This window comes from Anser brachyrhynchus, assembly GCF_964034855.1.
Source record: "Anser brachyrhynchus genome assembly, chromosome: 3".
NCBI classification, from domain to species: Eukaryota; Metazoa; Chordata; class Aves; order Anseriformes; family Anatidae; genus Anser; species Anser brachyrhynchus.
In genome coordinates, this window is record NC_137696.1 from 18,358,214 (window position 1) to 18,371,883 (window position 13,670).

The 13,670-nt window shown below is 45.1% G+C and overlaps 1 protein-coding gene and 1 long non-coding RNA gene across 3 annotated transcripts in view; one reads left to right on the forward strand and one right to left on the reverse strand.

Moving 5' to 3' along the window:
• ACSS1 (acyl-CoA synthetase short chain family member 1) overlaps positions 1-12,385 on the forward strand; it is a 39,437-nt gene extending 27,052 nt beyond the window's left edge. For both annotated transcript variants that reach the window (XM_080584670.1, XM_080584671.1), the window contains 6 exons: positions 2,414-2,526; positions 3,439-3,565; positions 5,269-5,396; positions 6,385-6,448; positions 7,043-7,161; positions 8,235-12,385. In XM_080584670.1, the coding sequence (XP_080440796.1) occupies positions 2,414-2,526; positions 3,439-3,565; positions 5,269-5,396; positions 6,385-6,448; positions 7,043-7,161; positions 8,235-8,411 (728 nt within the window). In that variant the 3' untranslated portion in view covers positions 8,412-12,385. The remainder of the gene's footprint in view (positions 1-2,413; positions 2,527-3,438; positions 3,566-5,268; positions 5,397-6,384; positions 6,449-7,042; positions 7,162-8,234) is intronic.
• On the reverse strand, positions 12,254-13,508 carry LOC308191818. Its single transcript, XR_013948295.1, has 2 exons — positions 13,097-13,508; positions 12,254-12,717 (listed from the first exon to the last, which is right to left on the reverse strand). It is a non-coding gene; the product is annotated as an uncharacterized lncRNA (long non-coding RNA).
• Between the last annotated feature and the right edge of the window lie 162 nt (positions 13,509-13,670).

Genomic DNA, 13,670 nt, shown 5'->3' on the forward strand with positions numbered 1-13,670 from the left:
CGAGAGGCAATTTAAGTAGCGTGGTATGTGCAGATGGGAGAGAGAGAAAATTTCTATGGCTCTCAGTGTTAAAATATTAGGAAGTGCTGTGATTGACAGTAATAGAGTCAAATAATAAGTAATAGAGTTTCAGGTGTAGTTATTCACAGTGACATTAGGTATTTTTGCTGTTATATATATACATAAAGTACAGCTGTTGTATGCAGCTGTGAACAAAATCTGTTTTTGAGAGGCATCTCTGGGTAGGTCCTGGAAGCTTCTGTTGTTGGATTCTTACATTGGCATCGTGTTGCAATGGTTTAGATTGGGTTGGTGTTTCAGAGCTGGATTCCTTCCTGGAGCAGTCAGACAGTTGGTCCAGTTTGTCACAAAGAAGAAGGTAACAGGCAGTGTGTGCTGCACCCTGCTGCTGGAGGTGATTTGCCCACAGAAGGGAACCTGTTTCAGTGCATCGCCTGCCCTGCTCAGACTCTGCTGTTCTTTTTTAAGGTCTGGGTGGCTTTGCACTATGACAGGATTGGAACAGGTAACATGGAAGCACAGCTTTTAACTTGTCAGCTCTGCCTCTGAGAAGACAGAGTTCAGAAAGCAGGACAGAGTCTAGAAGCCTTTCTAGCTGCCATCTGTCTGTCAGTTGCTAAATCTGTACTTTTTAACCAGTTTAAGACAGGTCTTTGCCATTCAAATAATTTTTAAAGCACCCTTATCACCACACAGCTGCCTCTGAAGTGTGACTTTACTGCTTTATGTGCAGCTGGTTTCAGGTTGTATAGGGTGTGGCAAAACACATGTTGAAACATATCTCGCAGTGCTATCTTCAGAATGAATACTGACTTAGGAAAATCAACCATCATTGTAATCTGGTTCCCTCCTCTGACACAGATTTTGTCTGTGCAAATACAGAACAGCACATGCCTAGGGTTCTTTTTTCTTTTTTCAAATTTGAAAAAAATCAAGGTGACCCTTTCACAATGGACAGAAGCATGTGATGTGGATGCAGATCCATCAATGAAATTTGAAATAATTTTACACGTAAGCCACATCTGAAACTACTTTCTGCAGGTCTGAAGCATGGGGTTCCTCAAAGAGACCCTTCCTCATAGCCACGTCAAGGTAACTGGATACAAATTCAGGGTCACATTCAGCCTTTCCAAACCCTGGTTTCAGTTTCCACAACCTCAGCAAAGATACTGGACCACAGCACTCTCAGAGTGGCAGAACATATCTTTATTTCTAGAGCTATATTTTTTAAAGCCTAATGTTCCTGTGTTTTTGTTTCTCTCTTGTGGTTTTTGAATTACTTTTAGAATAGATCTTATTAAGGTTGGAATCTGATTTAATGCTCATCCCAGCAGGAATGAAAAAGGATGATTAAAAGGTTCAATTTTGAATAGAAGATAATCTCAACCTGCCTGTGAGGGATGGGTTATTCTCATACCCTGTAATAACAGTAATTCAGACTCCTGAAATGCTTTTTATACTAACCTTAGACAGCTGTAAAAAAAGCACAGGGAAATAAATCCTCTGCCATGCGTACACTTTCCCTGTAAAATCACTACTGGGCTAGGAAATGGGGCTGATGAGTACTGCCCCTGCTGCCAAGCAGCACTGTTAATGCGAGGAAAAACCTGCACGGGTGGATGTAAGCATTAGAGCTCCCTGTATTCATTGCTGGTTGGTAGCTGGAGGAATGGCTTTATACGTGAGCCGACTTTAGGGCCAGATTCTGGGAGGAGAGCACGTGGACTGAATCAATGGGCATTGCATTGTGCCTGATGGATTTGCCACGGCTGGGACCACGGGAAGGGTGTTGAACACATACGTTGTGTCTGCCACTGCAGGGTCCACAGGCCTGGTGCAGAGGCAGTGCTGTAGCCCTTGCAGTGCTCTTCTCTGAGCCTGCGAAGAGCTGAGCTGGATGTCAGTGGTCTTGATGCTCTGTGGTGTGGGGAGCCACCGCTCTTCCCCTGAGGCTGCTTGACCGCGGTCTGGTTTGTCACCAGCATACGCAGAGGGCACGTCATTTATCCAGCCAGCACTGAACAAGGAACCACCCAAAGAGGGAGCAAGAGCAGCTTTTGATCTGAGCTCAGCAATGGTGGGGCCTGCCTGCAGCTCTCCACCTGCTGGAGTATGCCTTGCAGACAGAATAGGCCTTGGTGGTGGTGGTGACATCCTGGCTTGCCAGACTCTTTTCTGTGTTCGAGCCTTTCTTGTATTTGTGAAGAACTCTTGGTTTATCAAGTCTGTGCAGCTTTCTGATAGCTATGCTACTTGGAGTTGCATAGGTTCTCCTCAGTGGATTTTACTTGCAAGGTGGCTTCTGTATTCCCTTTAACAAAGAAAAGCTGACGTTTGCTTTCATCCAGCACTGGATGGATCCCAAATATTTTATTTTTCATCATTCTTTCAGAAACCGGTGGCATCTGCATTGCCCCACGGCCTTCAGAGGAGAAAGCTGAGATCGTTCCAGCTATGGCCATGAGACCCTTCTTTGGGATTTTCCCCGTGCTGATGGATGAGAATGTGAGTAGACGCTGTGCCGGGTGCCCAAAAAAGAAGTTACTGCTTGTTTCTTCCTTAATCACCTTTCTGATGGAAGAGGAACGGGATCTGGGAGGATGTTCGTTCTTCCATTAAAATAGAAGGGCAATTTATATATTGGACTATACCTCAAATGTCCATGCAGATTTCCAACTGGGCATTCCAAGCTGTCTGCAGATTTGGGGTGTCTGCATTTTCAGCTCCACTTCCATGGTCTTACAGTGCTTCTGATTAAGATCTGCTGCCTCAGTTTATTAGAGCAGTCAGAAGTCACACAGCTGCTGGAAACCAGGGAGCTGAATGGTTGGAACAGCGCGTGCAGCATCTAGTGATGTAGCAAGACTGGAGCAGGCAGTGGGACTGACAGTTTTCCAAGGGAAATGTAAGGCATGAGGCCCTGCAGCTGTGCCTGTCTGTGAGAGAAATGATGCTGGTCTGTGAAGGTGTGCTGAGCAATCCCCATCTGTGCTCCAGTGCTCAGTAAAGGATGTAATCTCCTTCATATACAGCCTAACAGGGGAATGTGGCAGTTAATAAAAATGAAAGTGGAAGGCAGGAGTCCAGGCACTTCCCTGCTAGGCCCATCCCACGCTTCCTTTGGCTGCCTGGCACATCTTTGCTGTTATCTTTTCCAGCCTTGTCCTCTGGGGAATCACAGGCCTCACTTTTCTTTTAGACTTAAAATCGTGTTTTCTGCTGGCTTCAAGGGGTGAGGAAGGCATGACAGAGATTGTGTGCAGTAGTTCTGCTAGTGGATTCATTTTCTCCTTGTGTGGCCTTCTGCTGGCAGTCTGTACTGAACAACAGGGTGATTCATGACATATCAATGACTCAAAGGCACTTATTATTCCTGTTTTGCTCTCCTGATCATCGTTCCTTTGCTTGAATCTGCAGGGAAAGGTTGTAAAAGGCAATGATGTGTCTGGTGCGCTCTGCATTGCCCAGCCATGGCCTGGCATGGCAAGAACAATCTACGGAGATCACCAGCGATTTGTTGATACCTATTTCAAAGCATATCCAGGTAAGGAGAGTGCCAAGGGAATGCAGTTTGCACTACAGTATAAGCATGCTGAATATTTTCAGCAGCATTTTGTAATATTTCTCTACCAGCTAAATCTTGAGGGTTGCTGGAATTTGGTGTATCACATTTTGCAAGCATATAGTAAGGGTCCTAGATGGTGTTGACCTTGCTAAGTATCAAAAAGGAATGTAGAAGAAGTTAGTGCCTAGATTAAAAATTCAGGCTTCCCTTTCTTTGGGGCCATTTTTATCTCATTTGGAAATAAGCATGTAGGATGGGAAAGTACCTCCTGCATCGCTCAATCTCACCCTGGCTGTCACAGGCTGTTACATTTGTCCTTTTTTAAACATGGTCAAGTTGTATCTGGCAAGTAACTAGAAGTGGCAGGGAAAACACTTTGTGGGGGATTGGAGAAGACCACTGTCTTCACTCAGAGGAGCAACTGAAACAAGGTAGAGAAGAATCAGGGAGACTATCCTGCAAGTTGTGCAAAACGGGGTGGAAAATAAGAATGAAGGAAATTGAACAAGCCCATATTCCCTTGTTATTTATTGCATGTCTACGTCTGAAATCCTGGTGATACTTCACATATGTTGACAGCTTCTATCAATAGATAATTGATTTGGAAAGGCAGGAAGCATGACTGAAAGTCCATGAACTGGACAACAGTGGGTCCTGGCGAAAGCTAACTTCAGAAATGACATCACTAGCTGCTTGCTGCTGTGCAGAAGCACCACAGAACAATCAGTTGTGGACGTGGCTTTGGTGAAGAGCCAATACAACCTTTGTAACTAGTTGTGTCTTCAGTGACACTGCAGTTTCTTGGAACCACTGGGTCTTTTTCATTCTCCACCACAAATTTTAGACTGTCCAAACTCTATGCCTATCTTGTTTTTTATTTTTATTTTTTATATTTTATATATATATATATATTTTTTTTTTTTTCCAGCTAACCTGGTGGCAGTGTTTCTGTCATGGTCATGTGTTGGAAAGGAACCGTTATCTGGGATCTAAGTTTTTGTTAGGCAGGAAGGGAAAATGTCTTTGCATCAGACCCAATATAAGTGATTAAAAATACTGGCAGCATTCTCACATACAAAATGTAACAGAACTGTTCACTTTCAGGTGATCAGCGGTAGTTTCCCAGGAACACTGAGGTGTAGCTAGCAGCAGCCCTCAATTTAACCAGCAGCCTATGGCATGATGGCAGATGTCATGTGAAATGCTTTTATGTTAGGGCTGTATGCATTAGGCCTGACTGCTCAGTTGCTGTGCATCTGTAGGCGTGTAAAGCCGAGGGAGAGCTGAGAACCCGCCTTGGTTTTGTAAATCCAGCAGAGCGTCGCTATGTTGTGTTGCTGGGCTCAGTTTTACTTCAGGGACGTGAGCCACTGCTTGCTGCTGATTGCCTACAATGATTCTGCCTGTCCTGGCAGAGAGATGAGCTCTGTTGTCTTGGTGCTGTCCAGGTGCTTTCTAGGAGCCAGCAGAGCCCAGAGAGAGCAGCCAAAGGTTGGGGATGGCAGAGGGAGGTGGGAAATGACGTGAGGCTGGTCACTCAGCTATAAGCGTAGGAGTCCCTGCAAACTGCCTGATCCACCCCACCCTGCTCACTGTCCTAGAGCACAGTCTGCTCTGCATCAGAGCCCAAAACAACAGGCTGTCACGCTTCTTGTTGCTAATTAACCGTGTCTTTCTGGTAGGTTACTATTTCACTGGGGATGGTGCTTACAGGACCAAGGAAGGCTACTACCAGATAACAGGGCGCATGGATGATGTCATTAACATCAGTGGACACAGGCTTGGGACGGCAGAGATAGAAGATGCAATGGTAAGCTCCGGCCAGGTAGAGGTCCCATAACAGCACGTACCTGTGAGGCAGGGTAGCCCTTGAAAGAAGCCAAAAGAGTTTAAACAAATGCAGGGTCTGATTTGTGTGAGGTGGCAGTATTGCCTTTGAACCTCTGACTCTGCTTACATACAGCCTGATGCATAATGAATAGCAAATGTGAAAGAGGAATCGGTCCCCATTTGTGGTCTCCTTAATAAGAGGAAGTGAGAGAGGAGGCACAGCATAAGTAGTCCTTGCAGCTTAATTGTCAGAGCTGTTTTCTCTCAGTGGCATTGTTCTGTTGCAGTTGTAGTTTTGGATGCTGGTGGTGTCTCCATAACGGATTGGCTCTCCTGTTCACTTCTTCCCTTCTGCTAACACCTAACCTTTCCTTCCCAAATCTGTGGTTCATGCACATCTGAGCTATCTGCGTATGGCTGAGAATTCAGCAGTGTTGAAGCAGCCTTGATTCATGTCAGCTGCAAAGATAGCATGTCATTTTAAGAGAAAGTAGTATTAGCTCAGGGAATTGAAAAGAAAAAGTACTCAAAGCATTTATCTTCCAAGCTTGACCTGGATATTTATTTCTGTATTATGTTCCTTGCCTTCAGACAGCACTTAAATATAATATTTGATAAACCTGACCTGTGTTTACATGGCACACAGGATTCTACTTTCTCCTGTGTAAATTTTTTGTCTGCATGGATTTCTGATCATGGAAATAGGATCTAGTTCCTCTCCCAGTTTTTGCGCGCGTGTGTGTGTGTGTGTATGCAAATGTATGGCTGTGGCCACCAGCCAACCATGCAGTGGGAAGGTGGAATCCACCTTTCCTATTGTGCGTACAACAGAATCTGCCAAGGGAGAGTGAGAAATAGCTCAGAGGGATGGCAAGATACTGCAGATAAGCAAGAGCAGCTGGCACAAATGCTGCAGGGCTTGAAGCAGTTGTTATTCTCTGAGTATTTTTGTTTTACTTTTTGTGAAGGCTGATCATCCTGAGGTCCCTGAGACGGCTGTGATTGGGTATCCACACGAAATCAAAGGAGAAGGTATGTGAAAAGCAGCATCTTGACATGACACATTTATACACTGCTTAATTTCTAACCTCAGCTCTGTGCTAAGTGATGTCTAGGGAACATGAGCCAGTTGCCCTTAGGCTGACTGGCAGTACAGCCCTAAGAGGCAACGGCAGGCGTGAAAATAACTGCATGTTATTAATAACTGCTAGTTTCAGGTATTGTTGCCTTAGCTGTTTTCACACATATCGTTTACATATGGAGTAGAGCTTCATCAGAAAGGATTGTGTTCAGAGAAGTCCTTTGAAGAGAATGGCAACAGCTGATTCGTGTTGGCCAGCTTTAGATCCCAGTGACACTTTGGTCATCTGTGTTGTCATTGTCACTCAGACCAGTCTGGTGAGTGGACACTAAGACAAGGCTGGGCCATAGTTTTGGGGGCTGGAGTCTTGACTGCTTTTGTAAAAAGGATCAATGTCTTTTTTGTCAGTCCCTAGATTGCACCTAGGACTGATCTGAAGCCTACCTTGGCATTCAAATGAGCGTTTGTGCTCTTGGTAGTTTTGCCAGCCAGAATCTATTGCGAAGTATTCATATTTCATTTCATTTTGCTCATTTTTCTTCCAGGTGCCTTTGCTTTCATAGTTCTAAGGGAGCAGGCAGCTGATATAGACCATGTCAAAGAAGAGCTCAAAACCATAGTAGCTACCAAGATAGCAAAGTATGCTGTGCCTGACCACATTCTGGTAAGTGGGAGACTAACTGGGACTGTAACTGGGATCATCTAGTTCCAGCCCCCCTGCCATGGGCAGGGATACCTTCCATTAGAGGGATAAAATCCCACCAAACTGTAGAAAAAGGCCACAACCTCAATTGTCACCAACGGGCAGAGTGACACTTTCTACTGAACAGCTGTTTTGCATTGATAATTATCATCGACCCCAAAGCAGTGGCTGTTTCTTCTGCATGATTCTGACAGCTATTCAGCCTGGCCCTGAGGGCACTGCTGAACTTAGGGCTCTGTTTCAAGCCTGCTCACCTTTCAGCCGCTCCTGTTGTGTGGTTGGAGGGAGTGCATAAAGGTGCCCCCCCCAGGGCCTGTCTGCATCATTTCACTCTCTGCTTGGAGGCAGTGACCAGACCACTTCTTTGAGGGGCTCTATTTTAGGCACACGCTGGGAAGACGGATGCCAAGATACAGGTAATAAAATGCAACAGGAGCAGGCATCTGCTGTTAAGTCCTTTGCAGGAAGCATAGCAAAGGTATTTGACACGTCTGGTTATGAAGGAAGCTGTGTAGGCTGACTTATGATCAGGCAGCATCAGCAGACAGGAGTTACCACTGGAGTGGGAGACCCTGTGGCTGGCATGCAGTATTGTGTGTTTTTATGTTCCCAGCCTGTAAGTGAGGTTATGACTGTCTGTTTTGGTAATGTGCTGATATTTGTGTCGTCATCAGTGCCTGAGTTTTCAAGCATAACTAACTTTCTAGTTCAGCAGTTAACAGCTTATTCAGGGCCTGAGTCTCCAAATATCTGTGTCTCCTGCAGCACCCACCCTGGAGTTACACAGCAATGAGCAAATGAAGAACAAAGTCCACTGAGATAAGAATACATTTTATAGCAGAAGGGATCGATGCTAGCAACATTCCTTTCCTTGGACAAAAACTAATGTGCTCAATGGTTTAGTAGTTCCCAGGAGTCTCAAAGGAGCTGTAGCCATGGGGTAGTGACAGGCTTAGGATTGTTCAGCCAGATTTCCTTTTGATTTCCAGCAAGACCTAGGTTCTGATATAGGTGTGTCTTTCTCTTCTCTGCAGGTGGTGAAACGTCTTCCTAAAACCCGATCTGGGAAGATCATGAGAAGACTGCTGAGGAAAGTAGTCAATGAGCAGTCAAGTAACATGGGAGATATCACCACACTTGATGATCCAAGTGTTGTCACAGAGATACTGGATGCTTACCAGAAATACAAAAAAGAGAAGAGTTCTTCATAGCAGGCAGCTTTGGAATCTCTCCCCTCTGGAAATGTGGAGGGTCTCGAATAACCAGGCAAACAACATGGTTCTCTCTTGGTGTATTCTGCAAAACTCATTTCTGTTATAGAGGAACAATATTTTCCTCTCTGCAAAGTGTTTGGAGATGCCCACAGCCAGGAATGTTCTGCAGTCTTGCACCATCAGGGAACTTCCTTCTACTGCTTTTAGGGCTGATGTAGAGCAGCCATTGGTGGTTTCCAGTAGCTATGATGAAAATAATACTAGCTGAAGCAAGACGAAGTTGTTAATGTTCCTCATTTTAATGCCACTGTACAGGGAAGTGTTTTTATACGATACTTTTGCTTTTTTAAGAGCAGCCCTGGAATACACTCCTCCTATTTTTCCTTGAGCTTGGATATCCAAGTTCAAGTAGTTGTATTTAACTGCAACTGTGGTGCCTTTTCAGCAATGCTGGGTATTTTACTAGATATTTCACGTGTTATTAGAGAAATGAGAAGGACATGGCTAATCTGATAATTCTCTCATGTTCTCATACCTCCTTTGGCTTTCCTCATAATGACTTGTTCATTCCACTACATTTCCAGGACTTGCCTGAGATGGTGAGCATGTGTCCCTTCATGTCACACCTAGGCAGTCCAGCAGTAGCACTTCCAGCTACAAAACTGAGCCACAAAGCCTATTCCTGGGCTCCCTGAAAGTCCTCAGTACGCTGCCAGTTGTGTAGGAGGGGGTCTGGTCCCAAGTGTTTTTACTCCGCCTTGAGAGACTGAGATCACCAACGGGGATTTTGAAGTAACTGTCCTCTTCCTCATTGGTGATGATGATTTGTGTAGTTGCCTTTGTTTTTTGAAGTCACTCTGAAATGGGGACTACGTTTACATTTCTGTTTGCTAGAAGAGCATTGGGAAATAAAATCCTGAAGTGTTCGAGAGAGGTTTGAAGCTGAGAGAGATGTGCTGGAAGGTTCATTGTGACTTGCTGAACTCCGTGGTTTCTGGCCAAGGAATGGTTATTTTAGTCTGCTCCCAAAAAGCCTGTAACCTGGTTTGCCCCCAACAAAGGCAGGCACCCAGTAGGTTGATTCTCCTGTCAGAAGTTGTCTTAATCACTTATCACTTTAGCTTGTGCCCTATCATGTATGCCCCTTCCACATGCTGCTGTGCTGATCTTCCAGAGAGTTAACTGCCAGGTTGGTACATACGAACGGCACTATCCACAAAGTACAAGGAGAAGGAAGTGCCTCTTAGATGCTTTTTGGAAAGAGATGGTGATATACTAGACCAGTAACCTCAGAATAACAGGAAGCAATAGTGTTTGTCTTTCAGATGCTTTCAAAAATGCAACTAATACATTCAGTGTTTTATTTCTGAGTTCTGTGTTTTATTATGAACTACCGTTCCAGCACACAGGTTATTCTGTCAAGACTTGCAGTCCTGCCTGTCTTTCTCATATGATAATCTGCTTAGTTTCATGGAGCTGCGTGTTTTGACCTGCCAACCCTCTGAGCAATTGGTAGAAGAGACAATTTTTGCCACAGTTCTGCAGGAGTGACTTATTACTGAATTTGACTGGAGCAGCATTACCTTTTCAGGTGGGATTGTGTACAGACAGTCTGTGCACCTAACTGGAGGCAGGAAAAGGAAATGGCTAGGTGGTCCTGTAGGACTGGGAAAGGAGCGGTGAGTTTTTTGGCCAGCAGAGATTCTGGTGCCAAATGGGGAAGCAAACTGCTTGCAGTAGGATATGTTCTCAGACAGATGTGTTGTCTTAGATCCCAAAGTTCCTCTTGAGTACACTAGCTGCATTTGCTCTTTTTTTTTTTTTTTTTAATCTATTTTAAATGTCTCTAGGGACTGGATAATGCAGAGTAGGGAAGATTGTGCTTTGTTAAAATCCCCATCTTTCTAACTGCAATCCATTTTTGCTTAAGGTAAGTAGATACCCTGTGGACTTTGTGGGAAGATGAGGATCAGAATGTTTGCTGGAGTTGACAGGATGTTAATGTTTTAGGGGACAGCCACTACATATATCCTCTACTGCCATTGCAAAAGAAAACGCCCTCTTCCTTAAGTGATTTTTCAAGTGGGAAGCAGACAGTAGTTAATGCTTTTGATAGAAAAAGTAGACTCCCTTGTTTAAACAAGTTGTCTCCACACAGTGTGAAATACAGTGTGAAGAGAGAAAAATGATCTTTGAACAAGATTGCAAGCTTTATTTCTACTCAAGAAAGCATTTTCTATATTATGGATATAGAATCTATTTACTTGTCCTGGTAACCTGAAATTTCCATGCTAAGGCATGACCCAGTGGTCACAGATGTGGTTTAATTCATCTGAACTGTCTCACAAAAACTAGCTATGTGAGGAACAATGTGCTTTGGTGCACTGAGACGTCATCCAATCCATCTGCTCAGGGAAAAGGGGAGATGGGTGCGCTCCCCCACCTGCAACCCTGCTGTCTCAACTTGCATGTGCTTAGGGACCACAGCTGTCAGGGAGGTTACGAACTGACTGTGGCTGCAGCCTCTCAGTAAATCCACAGGCATACCAGTGATGGTGTGGACTGTAATTACAAACAGGCCTCACACTGTGAACCTCTGAAGCCTCACAAGTACTTTTTGCTAAAATCACGTCAATGGCATGTGCTAGAGTAGAGTGCCACGTAGAGTGCCATCCCACACCATGATGGCCGCTCTGTTTCTTGTGATTTTTTTCTGCTGAGCCATGGTCCTTGGGATGCCATCTGCTCTGAGGTCCCCTCGGATGTTCAGAGAGAACACGTGGTGCTGTCACGCTGCTCACATGGTGTGCTGCAGTGGACACAGCTCCTGGGCAGCCTCAGCCCCCGACCTCTCCTGGTAAAACTGCTCTTTTGGGAGTATACCTGCATCAGCTCTTGGAGCTAACAGCCAGGGCTCAGTTCATCTAATAGCACCCTGAGGCTGGTAGAGACAGAGCTAGGCAGGACTTGGAACTGGTATTCCCTAGAAAAGGAAAACTATTGTGCTGCAACTGCTGTGCTGGGTAGGCTGTTCACAGAAAGTTTTGCCAAACGGATGAAATTTTCCAGCCTGAGAACCCACCCTCATTCTTTTTCTCCATGACCTCAAACTGCAGCCGTTGCATCTTCAGTGCAAAGTCTGAGTCACGTTTTGTATTTTTGTTATTCCCTGGATGTTATGAACGTCAGCACGGCTGCATGTTGACAATGCTTTCTGCTTCCCATGCAGCTGCACCACCCCTTAGGCTTGTGGTTCAGGGAGGGGCTCAGCCTGCAGAGCTGGCACTGATGTGCTCAGTTCTTGAAATGACAGGAGAAAGAAGTCACTTGCAAAGCAATTCAGGCCTGCTGCCTTTTGAGTTGATGCTCACTAATCACTCTAAGAAGGTAATGATATACGGAATGCTTTACAGAGGGATCAAGGGACACTCTTGGGGGTAGCTGATTCATTTTTGAAAAGCAGAACTGTTGGACTCCTCTAAGCCTTTGTGCATCCATGATTAATGTGGGGATAATTTGCCAGATTGCAATTGTAACTTTGTCAAAACAGTTTCAGAGTCAGTTTTACCTGTTGCAATTTGACGCAAAGGGCAAATGAAAACTTTCAAAAAGAGAAATAATTCCTGCCAGCGAAATAGTCCATCTCAACAGTGCGACTGTTGTGGCAGAGTCTAGTTGTGATGTACCCTAGCCATGCCTGTCCATCTGGTGCTTACTTTGTTCTCGCACTCAAACCTACCAGTGAAACACGACTGTGGTGCCTTTTCCCCCACTGGAGGCACAGACCATGGTTTTCTTAATTTTAGGGAAGGAAAAGCAATCTTTCCAGAGATGATGTGTTGTACAGATTAATGTTAAGCATTTCATTTTTTTTTATAATCATGCTTTAAACACATTTATTATCCTTGACCAAAATAAGTTTCTCCAGTGATCTCTGTATTCGAATTGTCATTAAAAGTAATCTTTCTCTATGGGATGCGTTGGCTTTGTATCATGCGTGTCTGACCTTCCATTCCTTCAAGGGTCTGGGGTTTCATTCATTTATTTGGACTTGCTTTTGCTTCTCCAGCTTATTTTAGTCTGTCAGGAAGAAAGACAAAAGAGTTTGAGATGGTGATGTGTCATCCCGTAGTCCAAATTGCTGTTTTACTTTATTGCTTTTGTTGAAACAGTAGCTCACAGGAAATGAGTTGCTGCCAGAAAACCGCATGACAACTGAAGAAGTGGAAGAATTAGTGCTTGGTGTATGGAAGCTGCATGTCTCATGTAAATCCCGAAGTCCCAGCGCTCTGCAATTATTTTCCTGCGTGATGGAAACAGAACAATTAAGGGGAACAATTAGTTATCATTAGTTGGTATGGATGGTTTCTCTACTAATCTCCTTGGTATGTCATAGAAGCATGCACAGCCTGCACAAATAGGGAAGGGGTGAAAGTGGGGTGTGTGTGGGGAAGGTGAGAGGCAGTGCTGTGTAGGAGCGTGTAGCTGTCCCACAGCTGAGGGAAGAAATGTGTTTCCAGGAGCCATAGGCCACTTGTAAATGCCAGGAACATGCTCTGCAGGATGCCTTGTCAATGAAAGAGCATGGAAGATTGTGTTTCACTGCCAGTATACCACATAGATAATGCTACAGCTGTATTTGCAGTACACTGAACATCCTCATTAGCCACTACTTGGGTTACCTCCAGCAGCTGCTTCTGGAAGGCTTCACACTCCACGCTCAGTCTTGCAGCCCTCTGGCAAGCGTCTCCTACATGTCCCGGGAAGGGCGAGTTAAAAAGGCAGGTGCCCACCCCCTGTGCTTTGCTGCTGCAGCTGCCTTGGTCATTTATTTATCAGGAACTGGTAAAATGGAGACTGTTTTCCAGCCTAACACAATTATATTCAAGAGCTGTCTCTGTCGCCGGTTAAATCCGCAGCAGCTTATTTCAGTAGCAAGCTTCTGCTTTTAACCAAGGCTGGTACATAATATTCATGTTCTGCTGAGAAATGGAAAAATTCTGGACAGGTGATTCTTTCCAACTGACTCCAGAAGCTTATAGCAGTGAGCTTGGACCTGCTCCGTCCAGGATAGGGGGATGTGGGGATGTTAAACCAGTTTTGGAGCTGCGGGAGAGCTCGGGGAGCACTTCCCCTCTCGTATCCCTCCTGCTCGGTTACGCAGTGCCCCCTGGTGGATAACGGGGCACCCTCGGGCGCTGGGGGGCTCCCCGCTGGAGGCCCACGGGGATGCGCTGAGCCGGGACCCAGCCTCGC